This window comes from Triturus cristatus, chromosome 6 (assembly GCF_964204655.1).
Source record: "Triturus cristatus chromosome 6, aTriCri1.1, whole genome shotgun sequence".
NCBI lineage: Eukaryota > Metazoa > Chordata > Amphibia > Caudata > Salamandridae > Triturus > Triturus cristatus.
Window position 1 is genome coordinate 154,276,453 of NC_140589.1, and position 24,610 is coordinate 154,301,062.

Below are 24,610 nucleotides of genomic sequence, written 5' to 3' on the forward strand. Positions count from 1 at the left end.
ATTCTTATATGAAGCTAGTAGTGGTCGAAGATATTCACTGAGCGATGGCAAACTGTTTAGCCAACATTCAGTAAAAAAATCATACACAAACAAATCAAAGCCACAAGCACTAATCAGGGCCAACTGTGTCCCTGTGCAGTCCCCAAAATCTGATCCCAATGTGCGTGGAGAATCTCAGGCCCATTACAGTATGTAATTACAGTAAATAAAGGCTACACATAATGTTCAGTGGCCTGATTTTGGTATTAAACTTACTTAAAGTACTCTTGAATGGTGATTTGCTCTGCATTCTGTGGCAGTCCAGTTATAAATAATGTTTGCCGCGCCTGAGGAATAAAAAGATACATATATAAATTGTTTACAGTAAGTAAGGAAAAGTGGTTGAACTTTAAAAAACAAAATGTTAATACCCTAGGCCCTCATTTAAAAGTCTTAACAAAAATGAGAGTGCTCATTTTTAAACTTGCATAGACAAACAATAAAATAAAACATCATATTTGACAACACTGAAACCCCCTTCAGAAGAATTTTAACAATATCAATATAATGGAATCCATGTGTATTAGGCTCTTGGGGTCCTGTTCACGAAGATGTAATCGCACGCAGGCACCTTGCACACCAGCAAGTACGCACGTGGATCCTGATTCACAAAGGGGCCTTCATGCGAAGGTCCAGGTCAGCAGCGTCTTTCCTGTGTCGCACTAACTGCAGGAGCTCGCAGGCACTCCTGAGCCACTGGCTGGAGAGTCAAGGTGACCGTGCTTGTCAGCAGGACCCTCTCACCCATCCATACATGGTCCTAAAGGCCCTGTGCATAGACATTGGGCTCTATACCTAAGCAGCCACCAGCTCTGGCCTAGACTTTACAGTGGTAAGGGCACCCGCTGGACCAGGACACCCACACCAGGGTTAGCGGTGACTGCAGCTTTACCGGTGACATTTACAGCACCATAAAGGCTACAATGATGGTTCAAATGGTTCCAGACTCAAAATGACATCCTCTAGCATAGAAAGAATCGCCCACCGTTTCCGTCTCCACCCTTGCATTCACCCTGGCAACTTTTAATCCTATATGTGATGCCAAGCTCCCACATATTCTGGGCACATGGAATGTTGAAAAAGGTTAGCGCCGCTTTAACCGCAGTTCTGGTTAATCTGCTGAACACCTCGATCTCAAATGGTGCGGCCCCTAGCTTGGAAAAATGCCATGGTAGTTCCCCTGCTAAAAAAGACAAACTTGGAGGGACCTGAGTTTTGCGAACTAGTGCCCGATTTTGCTTTTGTCTATCTGTGCAAGGTGCCTCAAAAAATACAACAATCGCCAATTATCAGAGCATTTAGAATTTCATAACCAACTCTATACATGTCAAATCGGTTTACCGTCCTTGTCACAGTAGGGAATCTGCTTCTAGGAGTGACCAAAAACCTCAGATCGATTCTGGACAGTGGGGGATCTGCGACAGTTGTCTCTCTTGGCTTGAATTCCGTATTCGACACGGTCTTCCGCCCAACGCTCTTTCGGAGATTAGCACAAAGCGGCATCCAGGATACGGCTTTACGATGGTTTCACTGATTCTTGTACAATTGCTCATTTCCAGTTGTCTCAAAACTTTATGAGTCCACTGTGCCGTAGCTGCTATACGGTGTCCCGCAGGGCTCCTCCTTGAACCCCATGTTGTTTAATGTCTATGTCTGCCCTTGGACTGACGTCGCAGAAGCTTATGATCAGACTTTTTTCTCTTATGCTGACGACACACAGATTATCGGGTTGCTAAATTTGAAGGGCGATCCCAGGTCGCTCAACCTCATCTCATGCCTGGCCGAGGTTCGCGAGATGGATGGGGAAAATCTGTTTAAAACTAATTGGTAACAAGACGGAGGTTCTACTGGTTGGCAATTGGCCTCATTTTTGGGGCCCACACTAGTGGTCGGAAGAACTTGGGCCACTCCCTATTACCTATCAGATGGTTAAAGATCTGGGTTTCTGGCTGGATAAAAAGCGGACCACAGACTATCAAATAAATAAAGAAGGTGGCTGCCAGTTGCTTCGCCCTACTTAGATGTATGTGAAAAATCTCATGGCTACTATCCCCTTCCACTCAAAGGACGAATGTGCAGGTCTTGACTAAATCCAGATTAGAGTTTGTTAATGTTCTTTATTTAGAGGCTGCTAAATCCTCTGTGAAAAGGCTCCACACAATTCAGAATGCCGCAGCTCGTCTGCTATGCCACATCCTGAAGTATGTCTCGGTTTCTTCTTGGTTTCTTCTAATCTTCGGAATCTTCATTGACTTACCACAGATAAGTGTATTAAGCTCAAAATGTTTATATGCATAAAGCCATGACTCAGTCTGGACCTATATATCTAAGGATACTTGTCCATCCTGTTGTCTCCAACCATACTAAATGTTTGGGTATCAAAATCCAGCTGTGATTCCCCAAATGCTTAATTACACTGTGGAGAGAAATTATTCTCCAACTGTGTTCCCTCTTTTGTTTTCCACAAAACATTTGGGTTGTTTAACTTCTGCGGTTCCAAAGACCTAAACATACCTCTGCCACAAGTGCTTGGCTTTAACGAGACAACCTCTGTATTCAAAACTGCTGAAAATGTAACTTTGAGAAGTAAAACATCTGTGCAGTTGTGTTGAACAGTTATGGGGGGTGGAGAGAAGAAAATATTTTCCCATCTACACCTAAAACAAACCATGATCAGAGTACAAGTTTCCTGTCTCAACTGCAGGACAAGCTCCCAACATACATATTGCATTAAACAAGAGTTCAGGCGCTCTGGACAGAAAAAGTGTTAATAAAAAAAATTATCTGCGTATAAGGAATCAGCGCTGGAAAGATCAGTGATGAAGTCAGTTAAGTACCTATAACCATTTTACTACTTTAGAAATATAAAAAAAGATCTACTTGACATCAGTTCAGTGTTTGACAAAAGACAGAACAACACACATATTGCTGGAGCTCATTTAGCTCTTACCTCTTCTGGAACTATAAAGAAAAGCCAAGCCGGGGCTCGAGCGGGGACGGCTGGTCACCCTTGGACACTTGTGGGTCACATCTACCACTGAATAATTCATGTAGCATATTTTCGATTCCATATTGTGCAACAGGAGCTGAGTGGGGCTCCACAGTACTGGCCTTTTAAATTCATGGAATTGTACGGGAAAGGACGTGGATCACAATGAAGTCAAATCTGGGAGGGGAAGCTCAAGAACTGTATTATTGGGTATGGATTATCACCAATCACTGGATGTTTTACCATTTGAAAAGCCCTGCTTGGCCACCATAAAGAGAGAACAGACTTGAAACAAAAGAAGATAGGACTCTATATATTGCACAGGAGAATTCCTTTGACTCTGCTTAAACACAGAAGACAAATGCAAAAAGGACAATTGATGGACAGAATGCTGAACAATGTCAAACATTCACCCCAGTACAGAGATCTGGGCCTAAATCCATCGTTTTTTTGCTCACCATGCCATTTCCAGTTTAAACCCAGCCATATGCAAATCAGTCTTGACCATGCTCCCCATGTGACCAGTCCAGCCTGAACAGCAAGGCCACAGATCCTGGGTGCACAGGTGGAAAAGTCTGCTGCTCTTCTTTAACTCTATGCGCACATTCATTGTGTCCGGGTCTTGCTGCTCCAGCCCTGTGCTGATCCCACAGAGCTCAAGATGGTGAGGGCCCTTTCCTGGTGGAAATTCCCTTCTGCATCTGGAGAGCGCGGAAGGACCAGCGCTAAAGCAAACTGTTGAAAACCAGTGTACCAGTTACAACTGGACATTACTCCTGCTCGCCCCTGTGGGATGCAGGGTTCAACGGATGCTGTGGACAGAGGAAGCGTTGCTCAGACAGACACCTAGTGGAACAGATTGTGCTAGACATTTCTCTGTGGACCTGAACTGCTGTTGTGGAAAACATCTTGCAATCGGAAACTCTGCACTGGGGATTCCTTTTAACAACATCTTCTGTTCTAAAGTTATTTTTCGCGTGAATAAGCGCTTGGACTTTTGTTCCTTCTTTTTACTGCCCACAATAATTGCATTGTAGGCTCTCTGTGGCCATGTTGACAACTGGCTATTTGCACACATCTGTTTTTACCAACAGTCAATTGTAAAGCATTTTTTACTATACGTTTTGAGCCCTTGGCCCCTTTTCTTCACTTTGTTGGTATACTACATCATTATCTTTTTAAGTAACATAGCTACGACTGTAGGACATTTTACATTTTTTATGTCTTATTTGTATTTTATTGGTAAGTCTCTGTCACAGGGACAACGGGAAATACAACGTTGCAGGGGGTGACTGGTGGAAACCACACGAACTGACGGGCTCTGTGCTTTGTGCCCCCCAGGACGATCCATGGACAACATCGTTTACCGAACTTTCAGAACGTGAAGCATGTCCCTTTAACTGGGACTCCCTTCCCGATAACCCTGCCCCCTATACTGACGCTGGTAGCAGACCGCCAATAAGACTCCCGGAGGTGAGAAGCAGGACGTGCGGCGACACCGGAGAGAGGAGAGAGGAGAGGAGCGACGGAGAGACGGAGTTTCAGCGGGAAGACGAGCCGAGCGAACAACAGACGAGTAGCAGAAGCCCCACGGAGGACGGGAAGTCGGAGACAGGAGGACTCCGCAACCACGCTTCGCCGAGCCACGCCCACGGAGGAGCGTGGCTAACCCAGGTACGGGACCGCTTCTCGGGCTGGGTCGGGAAGCGGGAGAAGGGAGGGCGCTACTAGATGCCGCCGCTCGCCGCATTGCCTTGTACATAGCAGAAACCCCCCCCTGCACTCCACTCCTGTTCACGAACGGTCGCCTTGCTCACCTGTGCACTTGTGTGATCTCCTCACTCCCGAACCCCCAGAAAAAGTCTAAAAGCGGATGTGAATACTAACACTCGCTTCTCTCTTTGTATGGTACGGCCCCGGAGAATCCCCGCCGAACTACGAAGGAAATCCCACGACTCCTGAGAAGCGAAGAGAAACATCGTACCACTGCAAGAGGAGAAAAGATCCCCGACACCTTCGGACCATACAATTGTTAGTTTCGATTGACTAAAGATCAGGCCTTCACAAAGCTGAAGTGTTTATTTACGAATAAACCCCCTCTTCCACAACAGCCTTCTGTTGCGTCCTCCTTCCAACCCGCTTACAGTCTCGTTGCTGGATATGTCAACATCACACACACTTTCCCTAAGGAATGTCTTGCTGTTTCTGCCAGGCTACCAAAGCAGAACCAGTGATTCACCACAGAAACCAATTCACTTTTGTAGGTGAGATTTTTTGAGTTTTGTAGGAGATTGGTCACCGCTCACTTCAAGACAGTTGTATCTCTACCCAAAATATTAACAACCCGATTTCCCTGTATATTCAATGAAATTTTTCTCTAAAGCTCCTGAAATCTTTGAGAAGCAGAAAAGCAATGCACAAGCAAGCCTCTTTAGGGTTCAGGAGACAACAGAAGTTGACCATGCTGAAGAATTTGTGACACTACGTTTTCCTAAGAATTATTACACAATATTTATCACTGTGGTGTAATGCGCAACTCTCAAAGCTTGGACGTACAGTATTTTCATCTTTGTACTTAATGGCGGACATATGATGCCTCATGAAAAGCACCGTCACGAGCAGGTAGACTACGGCCATGACCGTGTGCAGCCACAGGAAGTCGCTTCTGTAAAAATATCAAAACACAGATCATTTTAGTCAGTTTCCACTCACAAACCTATTTATAAAATCTGAGAAAATCAAAAAATTCTTTCAAATCTCGAGATTTTTAAGAAAATCTGAGAAAAATCAAATCAAAATCTTCATATTTTCAAGACAGTGCAATAAAATGCAAATAACATCCAAGCAAACAGGCGAATAATGAATTAAACTACAGCAACTACAAAGCAGTAGAAAATTGAGAAAGGAAAGTGAGACATAAATGATTAAATCACATCTAACAGCGCTAGAAGCAGAAAGTGCATCAGAGAGACACTTACAGTGAGTTCTCGACAAAAATAAAGACAGTCAGGCCCTACATCTTCTCATACCATGGTTGTTCACTTAACAGCAAAAATATGGATCCCTGGTAGATTTTTATGGCTGAAAATTAATGCAAAACCCTGTAATAAAGGGATTTTTTTAAACTGACCTAAATGCACCCCAGCTATTACCAGCTGTTAGGTGGAAATATTTTACTGACGCTTTTCTTTACATTCAGTGGTTTGCCTGGTTGTACTTCGTGCAAATTATATAATTCTTTAGTAGCCCACAAAGCCAATTTTGCTCCTGGTTCAAAATGCTTCAGTCAATGCCCTGCCTAGTCAAGAATATCGAGCCAGGTTGGCACTGAGCTGGTTGTGGCAGCGCCAAAAGATAGTTCCAAAGTCTGGCTACATATTTCAAGAAATAGAACTTAAGAGGACCAGTAAGCCCAGCAACAACAAGAGGAAGCACCAAAGCCAATACTCAAGCGACAGGGTCAAAAACAAGCTCAAAGAACTCAACAGGAAGCCCAGCAACAACAAGAGGCAGGACCAAAGCCAATACTCAAGCGACAGGATCAAAAGAAAGCAAGCTCAACAGGAACTCCAGCAACAAGAAGAGGAAGCACCAAAGCCAATACTCAAGTGACAGGGTCAAAAGCAAGCAAGCTCAATGAACTCAACAGGAATCCCAGCAACAACAAGAGGAAGCACCAAAGCCAATACTCAAGCGACAGGGTCAAAAGCAAGCAAGCTCAAAGAACTCAACAGGAAGCCCAGCAACAACAAGAGGAAGGACCAAAGCCAATACTCAAGCGACAGGGTCAAAAGCAAGAAAGCTCAACAGGAAGTCCAGCAACAAGAAGAGGAAGCACCAAAGCCAATACTCAAGCGACAGGGTCAAAAGCAAGCAAGCTCAATGAACTCAACAGGAAGCCCAGCAACAACAAGAGGAAGCACCAAAGCCAATACTCAAGCGACAGGGTCAAAAGCAAGCTCAAAGAACTCAACAGGAAGCCCAGCAACAACAAGAGGAAGCACCAAAACCAATACTGAAGCGACAGGGTCAAAAGCAAGCAAGCTCAATGAACTCAACAGGAAGCCCGGCAACAAGAGGAAGCACCAAAGCCAATACTCAAGCGACAGGGTCAAAAGAAAGCAAGCTCAAAGAACTCAACAGGAAGCCCAGCAACAACAAGAGGAAGCACCAAAGCCAATACTCAAGCGACAGGGTCAAAAGCAAGCAAGCTCAAAGAACTCAACAGGAAGCCCAGCAACAACAAGAGGAAGCACCAAAGCCAATACTCAAGTGACAGGGTCAAAAGCAAGCAAGCTCAAAGAAGTAGCATCTGAGGCAAAGTAGAATTGGTCAGCAAGTGGCAAAACTGAGAATCAAGGGTACATTTAAAGCAGCTGGATAAATAAGATGTGCAACAGCATCACGCAAACACAGCGTGTTGCACCATTAATGCAATCCCGTATTATTTGTATAGACAAAGGAGCCGGCATGGACTTACTCTTTACTTAAATTTGCAATAGTTGTTCTTCCAAAACTGTAGGCGTCATTATCTAAAAAGTAATAGTCATAACACGTTATTAAAGGAGGCTCTCTGGATAGAAATTGTGTACATGCTCCGACACACAAACATAGGCGAACACAGACCACAACAGACCCCTAAGCCATCTGGTGGATGCAGATCATCACTTACCACTCTTTGAAACTGTCCCCTTTCCAGGTAGGAATCCAAGGAATAAGTCACAATTTTGCTTTTAATGCCATTATAAATGGTATTATAGGAATAAAAAGTACTAATCCTGTTACCTTGCTCCCAACATTCCACCACTGTTCCATTCCCCAAGCTTAACCTCAGCTATTGAACACAGGAGCCCTAAGGCAAGTGTGGTTTCTATACGTGGTCCGATTAAGGTATGAAAGGCCGAGTGGTAAACCACCTAAGCTGGCAAGATGGCTCCATGATGTATGCGCTAACTGGCAACATCCGCTGTAAACTGCGCATCGTGAGTGCAAATCCTGCAAGGACAACTCACCCTTCTATCCTTCCGAGCATCATTAATGTGGGTGATAACAACTATTATTTATAATTCTTTGAAACAAAGGAAGTACATTATGAAGCACTGTACACGAACAAATTATTACAATTATTACATAAATCAAGAATCAATAGTTACAGGTAAAGAAAGTGTCAGTCCTTCACTACATGATGCACGAGCATTTCCACAATTTAAATCCTAGTGATTAAGTAATTACATCTGTATCTGCAGAACTCGTATCGCGAAAGGCTTCAGAGGACTCTCCTGCAAAACCTGACATTAGTCATGTCTTCAAACCCAGATGTGTGACTTGCAAAAGTTTGCAACTGTGCATCGAGGGCTGGTCTCTGCCAGAGAGTTAGGGTCAACACCAGCAGTGGTACACTTCCATTTACCATGATACGTAACCAATCCAGAGCTTTACAGGACAATACCACTAAGCAAAAGATGAGGTTTAATCCTGAAGAAGGCTCCAGCAGGGTAACTTCTCCCCACCCTTTGTAACTATTTGGAGGACTGGCAGTGTGTGGTTTAATTAACACATTTATGTGTCTCCTAGTCAAAACTAGTAGATGCCTGCTATGAACTCAGTGCTTATCCTGCTTGCTCCCGATGAAGTGCTCTCACTAGTAGATCGCTGGCGTAACACTGCCTTTATAACAGTGGAGGGCCTTACCTTTTCTGGATTCACTGGAAATTTCAAAGAGTAGAAAAATTTAGTATTTTCCCTATGTAAACATATGTTTTTTCTCAATGCACACTAACAGTTTGGGGAACTAATTTATGTCACAGTAAACAAAACAGCTAGAAAGACTTGGAAAAGACTAGTGGGGCATGAGACAGATTGCTGATGAAAATTTGCCCGCTCCAACATCTTAGTCAAGTAAGGCAGTCGGGAGACAAGCAATATGAGGGAGGTGCGAGGGAGGGTGGAGGGAGCAGGAACACAACAGAGAGAAGGAGGGGGGTGGGGGGCAAGCAACAGGGAGGGGAACGGACTGCATACATGCACTGTTATAGAGTGCATGAAAAAAGGTTTTTTGTTTTTTTTTAAGTACTTGCAGGAGTGCGCAGCCAGTGGAAGGACATTGGCCGCAGACCGGAAGCTGTACTTGGTCCATGCTTCATAGCAGGGACCAACACCTGAAGCCTCGGGAGGAAGCAGGATGCGCTTACCAATAAGATGCAAGGAAATGAGAGGGACATGGTAGTTGTAAGCAATGGACGTGATCTAAGCCCAATATAAGCTTTTATTTGTCTACAAAAGAATTTGCTGACAGCGCATGTACTGTCTGAGACTAAAATCAAATTGTGCAAATTCACACGGTCATGGTCTCCAAGGCTGAATGGCATTTAACGTACTCTTTAGTACATTTCATGTGATTCTCATAAGTAAAAGCCAAACCTCCAACATATTTCTCAAGGTGGTGGGCAAATAACACAGAACACTTAGGGGGAATTAATTCCTTTAACATATCTGGAAAATTCATGGTGATGCCATATTTCAGTAATGCAAAGGATATCTAAATCACGCTCTTCCATTAAATCGCAAATGGTTGTGGTAGTCAATACTGTACATATAACATTTAAATAACTATAATGCTTTTCTTGGGGCCCCCTGGGCAAGCACTTCAACATGATGTTTGGATATCATGTTTCTATTACAGAAAACACCTGTACATCACAGGCGAACACCCTCCTCACCGGTTTTGCTTAAAGAATACCTTCTGTGCATATCAAAAGGGGAAAAGGCCACTGACAGGCCAGAGAGGGGCTCTTACGGTGAACGGATATTGCCAGGTAATAATAAATATAAAAAAAACACAAAAGTTCAATCCAAGTTGGGATGGGTTTTGTGAACAAGGTGAGGAGACTGGGAAAATAAAGTTGAGAGAAGGCTGCGGAGCTAGAGAATTACAGATGGGTAACAGTGAACAAAGGGGATCATTTTCACCCAGGGGTTCTGAGTGACATCAAATAGAGGAGAGCGGAACTAGAGGGGTCTTTGATGTCACTCGGAATCCTGAGGTGAAAAACATTCTGGTTATTCACTCTTTACCCATCTATATTGTTATGGTATGTATGGCCCAGCCAAAGCTTCAGCCCCGGCTTTCAACTGCTGAGCGAGAGCGGAGAAGCAGAGTGGGAGCCATACACAGCACGGCCTCTCCCCCCTATCCCAAGTGTAGCAGCTGGCCTCCAGCCACCCACCCCACCACTCCGAGACCTCCTTTCCCCCCTTCCAGAATATGTGCAGGCCGCCGTCATACTCTCAGAAGCCACACAGAGCAGTCAAACATATCTTTATGACGTAGCAACAGGGTGTAACACAGAATCTGTTGCTACATCGTTGCAATGAATTACTGAACTGTTACGCATGGATTCCAGAAGAAGCCTTTATCATTTACATAAGATTCTGAATCCGATGCTCACTGCTATGACGTTGTAACAGTCGATGACAAAACTGGTTATTCACTGTAGCTACATCATAAAAGCCTTCCTGGTCAGGTGACCGGGCTCTCCGAGAGCCCGTCGCCGCAGCTCTGCTGATCTTTAACAGAAAGCACAGCTGCTGAGGGGAAAGGTATTTTTTTCTCATTTTGGTCAGGTATGAGAGGCCAAGTTATGTATGGCTCTCCCATTACTCCTCTGCCCCGTGAAGCAGCTGAAGCGGGGTAGATGATTTTGGAAGCCATACATAATAAACATTTATAGATGGGTAAAAAGTGAATTAAGGGGATGTTTTCACCTCTGAGTTCTCAGGGACATATCATGGACAACAAGGTATATTTGATGTCACTAAAAATCCTTCGCTTAAAAAACACCCCCGTATTTCACTGTTACCCATCAATAAAATCCTATACATATTCTTCACGCTTATGGCTCTGCGTTACAAATAATTAAACTCGCATTCATTCAATTCCACACGTCCAGATACAGTAGAACAGGCTGTCATGAGCCGCAATAATCGCTTGATGGTAGTGTCTCACCGCTAGATGGCGGTGTGTGACCGGGAAAACAAGTTGCCTAAACCCGCAGGTCAGTCTCAAAGAGGCAGTGCCAGCAGGCAGGAGAGCAGCTATGAGAGGTGCAGCCGCTGCCGTGGCCCCGGGGCCCTCGGACGGGACTCGGCATGCTCTGCGCTAGCCGTAGTTTCTTTAACGAACTGCCCCCACCGCCTCGCTGGGATCAGGCTCTGTGTTGACACTTCCTCCAGAACCAGGGAGTACACTTTCAAGGACAGAGAGCCGGGCAGGCGCGAGCAAACACGGACTGAAGGCCACAGAGAGCAGCGGCCAAGCATTTAGAGTCAGGACACAGGGCTCATTAAGAGAAAGTCTTGTGGGGAGAAAGAAAAGGGGGTATTTTCCTTGCTTGCATTAAGGACCTTACCGCAAGCAAGGAAAATACCCCCTTTTCTTACTCTCCAAAATTAAAATAATTTAAGGTCAGTGACACTTTTGGTATGGCAGGGAGTGTCCATGGGAGAATAGTGAAACGGTGTGGAAATGACTGAGTGGGAACAGCAGTAACTGTGACAACGAATACGAGGGTCACTTAAGACGATTTACAACTAAGAGACTCAAAGATTAGTGTCCTGTACACAACATGTGGCGACGGGGATTCCAGTCTGTACAAAATGTATTTTCCTATTACTACTTAAGGTGAAAATTAATTATTACCAGGTTCAGACTGTAAAACTACAGAGATGTAGTGATAATATGGCGTCATCTCTTGCTGTTCCCAACATTAAGGTTTAAATCTTTTTATTGATAAAAACAAAATACAATGAAACATTACAATGTTCTCCATGGAGAGCTATGCAGGTGTGCATAGCAATGGAACGTAAAGCAAAAAGAAAACTAGACCCCAACTCCCCCCTCTCTTCCCATCCCCCCAACCCCTATTCATGCCCCTTCTCCCTTCTCATAGAGCAACAGAGGAAAAGTCCCTGGGTATCACGGGGGACCTCTCGTTGTGTTCCCAACATTTAAAAAGAAACTCACTCAGATGACACGCCTGGAACGGTGTACTGCCCCCTAACAACCTCTACGGATCAGGACCATTCTCAAACACCCCTTCCGAAGGTATCCATCACAGCCCCCATCTGCCATTTAAGATGAAAAATATACTAACTGGCAGGACATCCCTTCAGAGGAACTGTCGGGGAGAGGAGTTGGCCTAAGGGCTAGGGCGGTCGACCTCGAATGTGGGGAACTGGGTTCGAGTCTCAGCAATGACTCTGAACATCCTGTGATTCTGGGCAAATCACTTAATCTCCCTGTGCCTAACTAAAATGAATGTGTCCTCATGTAATGCAACTGGTGCTATGTAAAGCGCTCTGATACCCGATTCGGGTCAAGTTCGCGCGATAAACGTCAAGCAAAAGCAGCGCTACCCTGAAAGGTAAGGGTTTATTCTTAACCACCGTATGAGTCTGAATGGCTGTCTTTCCTAGAAGCTCCACTTTTTTTAGTTCACCACTTAAATCACACCACCCTGACTTGAAGTGCGTTTGAACTAAGACGCAACTTGCCTATGATATGATTTCAAAGTTTAAGACCCCTGTGACCCTCTTTTTCAGACATCCCCCCTCCAATAAATGAATACGCCTCCATAAATTTCAAAAGGGTCAGCCTCATTGCAAATATGCAGTACCCTTCAAAAATGGTTTGTTCCTTATTTATTGTGATGTGTTCACCCTTTTAAATATCAGACATCACCCTGTTTCGAGAGGTAACAGATTGATAGGCATGTAGTGTTTACAGAAGCCTTGACGCCAATTGGTATTTGAGCGCTTCATAAATTTATTTTGATTTCATGTCTGCACTCACCAGCATCCTTCACCAAGAGTTCATATCAAGCAGTAGAACTCCTGTCCGCCCTAAAAGGTGGGTGAGCCAACAACTTAAAAGGCAGAGGCAAGGGTCGGGCTGGACTCTAATTCCCGATTCCGATCTTGTTCGGAAAGCATACCAAACGACTCGGTCCGGAATGCTTTCCGGACGACTCGGATCGGGGGACTCTGACCGAACAAGTATGTTGCATTTCAATGTATCTGGATACGATTCAGTCGGACTCCCACAGACTTCAGTGGGAGCCTGTGTTCCGAACGCAAACACAAGGCTCGCATTGATAAAAGGGGTTGTTGGGGATAATCGTGCACCCTGTGGCGGGCACCCCTTGGTGCCTGCCACATTGTGCATGGTCTGAAATGGGGGACCCATGGGTACCCCCACGGGCGAGATTCGGAGGGGACCTGGTGAAGGGGGGCCTGCTTCGGGCCCCCAAAGACTGATTCCGGCAGCCTTTTTGATCCAGGCAAACCGAATCTGAAAGGCTGTCCGAATCATTCATCGTACTTGCTCGCTCGGAAACAGAGTCCATAGAGCTGTACGAATCGGCTTCAGAAAGGCTCCATTCCTCCGAATGCCTGTTGGAAGCGATTCGGTCAGCACTAAGGGTTTCCAGGCATCGTACTTGGTCATTCGGAAACAAGGCCAAGATCGGAATTGACCCCTAAGAGTCTGTGCACAAGACGAGCCCTGAAAATAGTAGGCATCTAAATCATGCAACAGATATCATGCAAAACCATTCACCTTAATACATCAGATTATGTTTGGACTGCGCACACCCTGAACTCATCCATTTGGAGTTGCTCTCATATATGATAAAGAAAAAAAGGAGGCTATTTGCTTAGGACCACACAATTTGGTCAAGCAGGAAAGCTAGGATTGGCCCCGGTTCTTCTGGTTTCACATTATGCAATACACCTACTAGAGGGCTGCCTCTATCTCTCCTAATACCAAACGTTTATGCTTTATTGTTAATTTGATACATTTTAAATGAAAAATATATTACGGCATAAATAACTTAATATTAAACATTTAATTATTTTAAATATATCGAATACAAATATTTTTGGGAAGTTTAATTTTAAAAATATCCTACCAAAAGTAAACAAGCATTTGCAATGCAATAGGTCTCGCATTTGCGAGAGTTTAAACTATTGGCATTGTAAATGACAATGCCTTTTATTTATCTGTTTTGCTAAATAACATACATAAAAGGCATTGTCATTTACAATGACAATAGTTCAAACTCTTGTAAATGCGAGACGTATTCAAATAAGTGTTGCAGTAAAATCATGTCGTGCTTGCAGTAAGAGGACTTCATAAAAGAACAAGCATTGGCATAGCCAATAGGTCTCACCTTTGGGACCTTATAAGTGTTTAACCATGCAACAGTTGCATAACTAAATACTTATAAGGTCCCAAAAGCGAGACCTATTGGCTATGCAAAGCGGCCGTGAAAGTGATCGCGATCAAACATCAAAGCGGCCGCGAAAGTGAAAGTAACCTCGGTCAAGCGTGGCGCACGCGCCCATGCACTGTCTGCCGCTCCCTTGAAAAGGCCTGGAAAAAAGACCCAACCACCAGCACCAAGGACGCCTTCAAAAGCGCCACCCGCACCCACCACCAACTGATCCGAAAAGCCAAGAAAACAGCTTTCAAGGATCGACTTGACAACAACGCCCACAACAGCAAGGAACTTTTCAACATCGTCAAGGAATTTTCCAATCCCTCGGCCAACTCCAACGACATCACCCCCTCTCAAACCCTCTGCGACTCCCTAGCCTCTTTTTTCCACAACAAGATTGCAGACATCCACAACAGCTTTGACAACCAACCCGGAAACCAACCCACCCTACCATCTGCTGACCACCTTCCCCCCGTGAACACCCTTAACGCTTGGAACCCAATCTCCACTGAGGACACCATCCGCCTGATGAATTCCATCCACTCAGGATCCCCCACAGACCCATGCCCTCACCACATCTTCAACAAAGCAGACTCCGTCATAGCACCGCACCTCCGAGACGTCATCAACTGCTCCTTCAACTCCGCTACCTTCCCAGAAGACTGGAAACACGCCGAACTCACTGCCCTTCTGAAAAAACCAACAGCGGACCCCACCGAACTCAAAAATTACCGCCCCATCTTGCTTCTTCCATTCCCGGCCAAAGTCATCGAGAAAGCCGTCAACAACCAGCTCGCCGCTTTCCTCGAAGCCAACAAATCCCTCGACTCCTCACAGTCCGGCTTCCGAGCCAAACACAGCACTGAGACCGCCCTCATCGCAGCAACAGACGACATTCGAACTCTACTGGACAACGGAGACACAGTCGCCCTCATCCTCCTCGACCTCTCTTCAGCATTCGATACAGTCTGCCACAGCACCCTTCTACAACGCCTCAATAACATCGGAATCCAAGGAAGAGCACTTGAATGGATCACCTCGTTCCTCACCGGAAGAACCCCGAGAGTCCGCCTTCCTCCATTCAAGTCCGAGGCCTCTGAAGTCATCTGCGGCGTCCCTCAAGGATCCTCACTCAGTCCCACCCTCTTCAACGTATACATGAGCCCCCTCGCGGCCATCGCACGCCGACACAACCTCAACATCATCTCCTACGCGGACGACACTCAACTAATCCTTTCTCTCACCAATGACCCTAGCACCGCCAAAACTAACCTACACGAAGGAATGAAAGAAGTTGCCGAATGGATGAAACAAAGCCGTCTGAAACTGAACTCAGACAAAACTGAAGTCCTCATCTTAGGTACATCCCCCTCTGCATGGGACGATTCCTGGTGGCCTGAAGCCCTCGGAAAAGCACCCATCCCGACAGACCACGCACGGAACCTAGGCGTCATCCTGGATTCTTCACTCTCAATGAACAGACAAGTCAGCGCCGTATCCTCTTCCTGCTTCAACATTCTTCGCATGCTCAGAAAAACATTTCGCTGGATCCCCCTCGAAACAAGGAAAACAGTTACCCACGCTCTTGTCACGAGCCGACTGGACTACGGAAACACCCTCTACGCGGGTACTACCGCAAAGCTCCAGAAGAAACTCCAACGAATCCAAAACGCATCAGCCAGGCTCATATTAGACATCCCTCGCAACGAACACATCTCTGATCACCTTAAAGACCTCCACTGGCTACCCGTCAATAAGAGGATCACCTTCCGACTGCTTACCCACGCACACAAATCACTCTACGACATCGGACCAGATTGCCTCAACTCTCGACTGTCCTTCTACACCCCCTCCCGCCAACTACGATCTTCCAGCCAAGCCCTCGCCACTATACCTCGCATCAACAAGACCACCATGGGAGGCAGATCCTTTGCATACCTGGCTGCTAAAACATGGAACTCACTCCCCGCCTACCTTCGCCTCACCCAGAACCACCTAGCGTTCAGAAAGCAGCTTAAAACGTGGATATTTGACAAATAACCCTCCTCCCCTTCCTAAGCGCCTTGAAACCCTCTGGGTACGTAGTGCGCTATACAAATTCTATGACTTGACTTGACTTGACTTGACTGTAGTTCTAGGCTGGCCTGGTAGCACTTTTTGGAGCCCTCACAAAATGTCTTGCCAGACCAGACCAGCGCAGGCGAGACCTAGAAAAGAGCTTACAGACAAAAAAGATGGACTCTGTAACAACCCAAGTAAAAGGGCCAGTCCTCATGGGAGGTTACAAATGAAGACAAGGTGGTACTAAGGAGGGACTAACAAGCCCATTAACAAATCAGAAGCCAGCATTTACGAAGGACAAGGACACAAGTCAATGACAAATATGGGAGGAGAGTGGGCGGGGCTTCTATTCCATATTCCAGTACAGCATGCCACAGAGCAGTGCATGCACTTTCCAAGCTCGACCTAAAAATGTATACTTTCTTATGCTTTTAAAATTAGTGATGTATAAAAATCAATGAACAGTGATCTAATTATTTTCATATTATTGTTAAATTCATTTTTAAATTTGAAAAAGGCTCATTTAAAAACAAATATACAGGTCTTATTTTTGGACACTTTTTGAACACTAAATACCTTTACATTTTTTAATGATTTATTTTAACATTAGTTTCTAGGGGGTTTTGTTTTTAGCCACTATGTCCATTATTTTCTATGGAAGGGTGTTTGCGTACAAGTGGGTGATGGTTCACTGACTCCAGCTCGGAGTACATTTATAATTGTTTTGAGTCCTTTTTGGCTGTGGTAACTATGGAAGAGCAGATCATGAACAGCAATGGCCTTACTCTTTTTTGGTGGGTGCACATCCCTACAGAAACCCTTCCCTAGCACCTACTTAGTCACACTGAAGCCCCTCCCCTTTAGTAGTAAACATTCCCCATTTTCCTGACACGTCCCTTTGGCCTTTCTACGTTTGCTACTAAAACATATGCTGACGTGTGGAGATCGAAGCAGTAAGGGCGGAGATATCCGCACAGAAAAGAAAGAAGAGACGGGGAACACTCTCCCGCTCCAACAACACCTGGCGTTCTGTAATATCCAGATATTATGGAGAGCTGCAAAAGGAAATATCTGATTACACTACAAATGAGTATGAAGGCTTGAAGTACACGCCTTATCCTAAAAGATACAACTGACAGCACTCAAAAAAGATTCCCATTGGGGCCTATTGTACTGTACCTACAGGCATGTTCATGTACTAAACTAAGATTTGATCACACTGACAGATACTCTCGTTTGCTAATCGGCTTGTTAGTGACCATCCAGTATTATAGTCCTTGGTATCGAAGTGGTGGGCCTTTTCTTAAATCGGGCTCTGGTCTCCCAGAAACACCTATTATTAAGTCTCTAGAGTCGACAAAACTTTCAACAATCTCACTGAAAATTGCCTCGCTTCTTATTCAGTAATCCCTGGTCAGATTTAGGAATATTGAAAAGCGAGCATAGCCAAAATGTGCCAGAAAGGGCCTACAGACCATCACGCAGCCATTTCCATATCTATCCCTCAGAATAGAACATGTATCCATATGGTGCACGGTTTGGACAAAGCTACACAGAGCTTTCGCAAACACAAATATGCGCCACTTCAACAACACATTCAGTTCTAAGGCAGTCATGGAACTTAATATCAAAAAAACTTAAAAGATTAAAGAAACAAATACCGCGCCGCTATGCCAGTACAAAAACTGTTATAACTCTCACCATATTTACCTGGGCACCCCTACTCCATCAGCTGCTAAAATAGGAAAAGCACAGCCTGCATTCACAACCACAGCCTAAGAAACAGAAGACATATTTGCAACCAGAATGCATGCAACTGAGTTGCGGAAACCAAAGGGTAATTGCCATTAAATCAAAGACAAGCCACTGGTTAAAACTACAGAAATGTAGTGTTATACATCCAGTGCACTGATCAAAGAAATATAAGAAAGACCAGCATGCTAAGCGTCCGGTTTTATACCACCAAATATTACTGTATGTAATGTAATAGAAAAAAAAAAATATATATATATATATATATGCAAGATTTATTTCTAGGTTTCGCCTGCACAGCGCTTGAGCTGTGCTTGTGAAATCTATTGCTCTTATCAGTTCCCAAGGCGAAAGTACTCATCCCAATACGCTTTAGTGGGTGGAACTTTTTTACCTACATTAAGGCTGCACAGCATGTACTGTTTCCAGATACTCATCTTCCCCTGGCTGCAGGCATTTACGATACTTATCGTCTACTAAAGTTGTTCACACTGTTTAAGCCCCATTCACTGTCCAGACTTCAGGGAATGTTAAACTATGAGATAAGATCTCTTCCAAGCGAAAAGGCAGACATTTTTAACAGTATGCGGGTATGATTATTTTTTTACTTCGTTGTGTAAAGCAGATGCTTTAGCCTTAGAACGTCTGTGGCATTTCCTATTCATGCATCAGTACCTTTCTTTCAACTTTGTAGGCATTGTCGGATCGATTTTACTAATATACAGGCAGTCACAATTGTAGTTTAAAGGGATATGATTTGAATGGTGCAGCAGGTGCAGTGGAACTGGAGGCAAAAGCTCGAGGGACCCCATTAAGCACAGATTATTGCTAAATTGTACTACTAAACAAGACAGTCACAAGTGCAGTTATGTAGCAGGCAATAGGGTTATAATCTCAATGCTGCAGCAGGTGCAGTGACACCAGGACCAAAGCTCTAGGCACCCCAGTAAACACCCAATATTGCTATATTTTACCACTAAACATGGAGTCACAAGTGCAGTAAACTTTCAGAAAACGGGGTCATGATTTGAATGGTGCAGCAGGTGCAGTGGCACCGGGGCCAAACGTTATAACTCAACTAAACACCAAATATTGCTATATTTTGCTGCTAAACAGGCAGTCATAAGTGCATTTATCTAGCAAACACAAGGGTCATGATTTCAATAGTGTAGCAAGTGCAGGGGCACTGGGACCAAAAGCTCTAGGCACCCTACTAAACGCAAATTATTGCTATATTTTACTACTAACTAGGCAGACACAAGTGCAGTTATCTTTCAAGCATTTGGGTCATGATATGAATGGTGCAGCAGGTGCAGTAGCACCCTGCCCAAAAGTTGTCAGAACTCCAGTAAACACCTAATAATGCTATATTTTACTTCAAAAGAGGCAGTCACTATTGAAGTTACAGTGCTGGTCAAAGGGGCTTGATTTGAATGGTGCAGCAGCTGCAGTGTCACCGGGGCCAAAAGCACTAGGAACCCCAATAAAAGCAGAATATTGCTAAATTTTACTACTAAACAGGCAGTTACCTAGACGGGTACTAGGGTCATAATTTCAATGGTGCAGCAGGTGCAGTGGCACGGGGGCCAAACATTGTCAGAACTCCTCTAAACACCAAGTATTGGTATATTTAAGTACAGCCAGTCATAAAGGCAGTTATCTAGCAGGCACTAGGCCATGATTTGAATGGTGCAGTAGGTGCAATAGCACCGAGCCCAAAAGTTAGCATTACTCCTCTAGACACATAACAGTGGTATAACAGATTCATTCTATTATTTCCCCTCTTTCATTTAATTTTTCAAAATATTGCTATTACTTACCTGCACTGTACCACTAGTAACAACACAATATATTGCATTTTTGTACATAAACAAGTCAGAACACTCTATAATTAATCCCATAGGCAAAACCTATTGCTTGTTTGTTTTGTCACAAGTTGATTTTGTTACTGATGGCTGACAATCCCGATAGTCTAAAACAAAAATGAGACAAACACTCTGGAAGGAAAGGCTAAGACCTTCATAACGCAACATCAGTTTTAAGCACAATTGCAATGATTTCCCATCACTGATTTTTATCCACAGACACAACAGTTCCTTTGGTTCGCAACAAGGAATGGGCATGTTTTTGGAATCCGCAATTCGAACGCAGTACGACCAATGTGCATGCCCACCCACTCTGTAAAAACATAGCTGGTTTAGATTCAATTCACTCTTACCGAGCAGGTTCCCCGAAAGGTTCACAGGCAGGATAACTCCCACAGACAAAATGGCGACGATGATCATCAGACAGATGAGGTGCTTCTGGAAGGAGAGGTAGAAGACGGCATCCTCGCCACAGCGCTCTTGGATTTGTCGCTCACTGCGATGCAGATGGTAAAAGAGAAGTAACTCAGAGAGAGAGTAAAATAGAAGTTGAACATCCGTGAAACGTGCAGAAGGGCAATGGTAAACCACTAGAAGGCTAAAATGGACACGACACACATGTATGTCAAGTAAAAGGAAGTTTCACATTAGTAATCGTAGGGCGTCTCAGTCCTAAAAACGACCATAGTGCCCTCTTATCGGGAATGGGCATGTGGGTGGGCATGGAATTGGGTGGGCATGTGGGAGTGTTCACGGTTTTATAGTGTCCCAACTTACTGGCCGGGGAACTCAAATCAAATGAACATTCACTGTGCTGAGCCGCCAAAAAGTGTCAAGTGGATGAACAAGAGCGGGAAAGCAGGCCCCCCACAAAGCCAACCAATTTTAACAGCTGTTTTCTGACTAAATTAAAACCCACATTTGTCTGGTCTTATAGAGCGGTCTTGGAAGGAACAAGGAAAAGGAGCATTAGCTTCCGTAATACAATATGCTTCTGCAGAGGGGCACGGTTTGCACATTTTAGTAACAAAGCAGCAGCCACGCGCAAGTGGCATTCTTCGCTCCGTAAGATAGCATTAGTGATCAAGGAAAACAAAGTACCAGTGCAGGGGCAGGGTTAGACACATGGACCAGTGGCTGCGAGAAGATGCTGAAGGGCTGAATTCGGACTGCTGGCAGCATAATGTATGCGGCAAACTGCATGTCTTGGCACATCTGAGGTTTAGGGAACTAATACAGCCCTATATAGGCTGGATGGCTGGTAACATTAGGCACTTTGAGTAGGGAATAGACTAATAGGTATGGGACGTGCGGAGAAACACGCCTGAGGCCTAGCTAATGTTCGATCTGATCTGTATATTATCTGCAGAGTTTCAAAAAATAATCATGATCATTCTGATACATACAATTTGTAGACAAATACTGAAAAATAAATAATCATATGATAGTAAAATATCAACCACTGTGTGTGCGTATTGATTTTAGGATACAAAGTACATTTATGGTCACCTGCAGACTCATCATGATCTGCAGATAAGAGATTCGATGGCAGGTTTATCCGACTCTTAACATTTCATGTATGACAGAGTGTAACTTCCTAGAGAAGGGGTGAGAGACACCTGCCAGTTCCCCTTTTCTCTAAGAAGGGTGCATTTCCTTTTGAGGCTTACAGTATCTACGGGGTGTTACACGAATAATATTGTGGTGTACACAGTTAAACTGGGTAACAATAAATATCTGTTATTTAGGACCACAATCCCTTCCGGGTGAACATGTGTTTACAAAACGTTACATCATGTCATGCTATGTTAAAAACTAGAAGGCCTTAATCCAGAGACTTGAGAATGCCTGGTTTCGGTTACAGGCTGCTTATCCAGTACCCGGTGAGTAGGGACCTCCTAGCACCTTTCACATGAGATTAAATGGTAGAGAAAAAGCCTGACATCAGGGGAGCAAATCTGTGTAAATGTTACTGTCCCAACTTGAAATCGGAGTTCACGGAGGTCTAACAAGGTGGCCAGGTTTACCTAAATACTCTTGGAAATCAACCTGGGGCTTCCTACCCTACAGTTGGGGAAAACGTGGTATATGAAAACATAGTGCAACAGCAGACACCAGCAGAAAGCGTCGCACAGCTGCACGTGGTAAAAGAGCAGTGTAGGCCAAAATCCTGTGCTGACGAGAGAAAGGTGAAGAGTTCACTTGAGAACATAATAGAATAAATAACTTGAGTTAAGAATGGTTAGTTTGTTAAACATTGTTATAACTGGAATAAAGAATCTGTGGAGGATTAGGTCAGAGTTTGGGATTATGGGGTCACAGACATTTTAGTGTTTTTCCACTTTCAAGCTGCAACTATCAAGGCAAATATTATTTGCTGTTTTGTAATAACGTATTGTCTAGTTTTGTATATAAGAAGCTGCCTGTGAAACAACAAATTGAGACTGGCTACCTGCCTGTACGAGGAGGGTCGATCTACCTGTCGCGACAGTAATGAACTGTCTTTACATTGTCATTTTATAAGTTTTGAGTCACCCTGCAACACTATCGGTAACCAAAGCAATTTAATCAAAATAGAAATTACAAGGTCAGTCAATTGGTGTCAGATGCAAAATATTATACAGTATTCTGCAACCGCTGCAGCTGTGACATCAGAAATTTGGCCAACACCAAACACAAGCCATCACAGTAATCCAGCCTTGAAGGAATGACTGCAAATGGCATTGGTTTCTTCACCTGAAGAATAAATGATATGGTATCGGCATATCATTCACAGTCAGAGAAATTGGTATATAGGGATTTTGAAGAAAATTCAATATGAGAAACACATCTTTAATAAATTTAAAAAAACACGAAAATTACATTTAACTAAACAATTTATGATGAAAATTATTCTGAAAACAAAAATTATTATGATTTTATTAAAACAAACACACAAGGACCCTGGTTCCAATGTCCGATCCGGAACATCTTTCACAAACTTCAAAACTACAAATAAAATATAATTGAACTAGAACATTAACAAAAAAATTGCATTATTTCAAATAACCTGTTTATATTTAGTATAGTAAGTAATTTCTCATTGGACACATTTTTGACATGGGCTGGAAATCATGTTGTCCTTTTTTAGTTTCTGCAGGAGTCTGATTCATAGCAGTGATAAAGTTCTGAAGACATTTTCTTCTGGACACCACTTGATGATGGTAAGTGGAATTTGCAATAGGAGAAGGCGCCGGAAGGAAGGGATTATCAGACGGGCTCAAGCGAGGCAGGGGGAAAGGGGAAACGGTTGAGAGCTGTAACTGGAGTCACCCTGAAAAAAGGAAGGTGTGAAGGGGACTGGGTATTGAGGAGCAGAAGCCCTCTCTACAAAAGAAATGTAAAACCCATCCTGAAGAAAATATTTTTTTGCAAGAAGGGCTTTCGCTCACCATGTTCGATTTGTCAACTTGCTGAAATCCACTCTTGGAGAAACCAATGTCAGAAAAGGTTTTATAAATGACACTCAAGGGAACCTGTTTCTGCGGATAGGTTTTTATTGGATACACATAGAAACAAACTATCATGTCCTAGCTATTGCAAACATATCACCCAATAGAGCTTATTATAAGAGAATCTACACCAAAAAAACCAATACTTATGTCTGTCAATATTTCTGTCCATGTTATTCTGAAATACAACAGAGGAAGCCTGGATTCCTAACTTTACAAGTTGGAGAAGGTGATTGTAGGAAGCTGGGTCTTTAGGGAGTATACCAAAAAGGGGTATATTGTGCAGAGTCCAGGCACTCCCTTATGAGTGGACAGGGGCTTGCTCTAGCAATGCCAAGGTGCTCTTCTAGAGGTTAGCGCGGTCGAGCAGCCTTAGGCTCATCGGAGAGGAGTGTTAGACATCTGCAAATACACACAATAGTCAATGAAAGATGTACACCACTCAATAAGGAGATCCACACCCATTTATAAAAATAACACAACAAAATAAACACCAGAATCAATACGATCAGTTAAGTACATTTTGCAAGAGAAATACTTCACGTTTTAAAAAGTAGACGGTGCATTTTTCAGAAGCTGCAATGTTATCCTTTTAGAGGAAAACAAGTACGACATTCAGGTACAGTACAGCAACTTACAAAACCAGTCTCTTGGCCTTAAGGTGAGTATGGCACAAGGTCCAAGGCAGCACCAGCAGGTCACCTCCAGCAGCACTTTGGCGGCTTTGGGTTTTTCGGGTCTGAAGTCCTCGCAATTGTTTTTGGGGTGCCTGCAGGATGCAGGAGAGCAGCTGCAGGCATTTACGATACTTATCGTCTACTAAAGTTGTTCACACTGTTTAAGCCCCATTCACTGTCCAGACTTCAGGGAATGTTGAACTATGAGACAAGATCTCTTCCAAGCGAAAAGGCAGACATTTTTAACAGTATGCGGGTATGATTATTATCACTGCTCCACGGGAGTCCTTGAGTTTTTATTGAAGGCAGGCAGTCCTCCCAGGCTTTGGAGGCACAACAGCTTGCAGGATGAGTCAGTCCGTGGCGCAATTCGACAGGGAACAGAAGACAGGCCGGCAGGGCTGGTGCAAAGTCAATTGCACTTCTACGGTCTTTGCTTTCGCAGCTCTTAAGTGTCCTT

At 44.1% G+C, this 24,610-nt stretch overlaps 1 protein-coding gene across 1 annotated transcript in view; it reads right to left on the reverse strand.

Moving 5' to 3' along the window:
• The window catches only part of TMEM63A (transmembrane protein 63A), a 362,396-nt gene that overhangs the window by 113,230 nt on the left and 224,556 nt on the right, over window positions 1-24,610 (reverse strand). The window contains exons 6-9 of the mRNA XM_085610403.1: window positions 20,336-20,478; window positions 7,509-7,560; window positions 5,585-5,693; window positions 256-326 (exon numbers count right to left, since the gene is read on the reverse strand). Of these exons, the coding sequence (XP_085466529.1) occupies window positions 256-326; window positions 5,585-5,693; window positions 7,509-7,560; window positions 20,336-20,478 (375 nt within the window). The remainder of the gene's footprint in view (window positions 1-255; window positions 327-5,584; window positions 5,694-7,508; window positions 7,561-20,335; window positions 20,479-24,610) is intronic.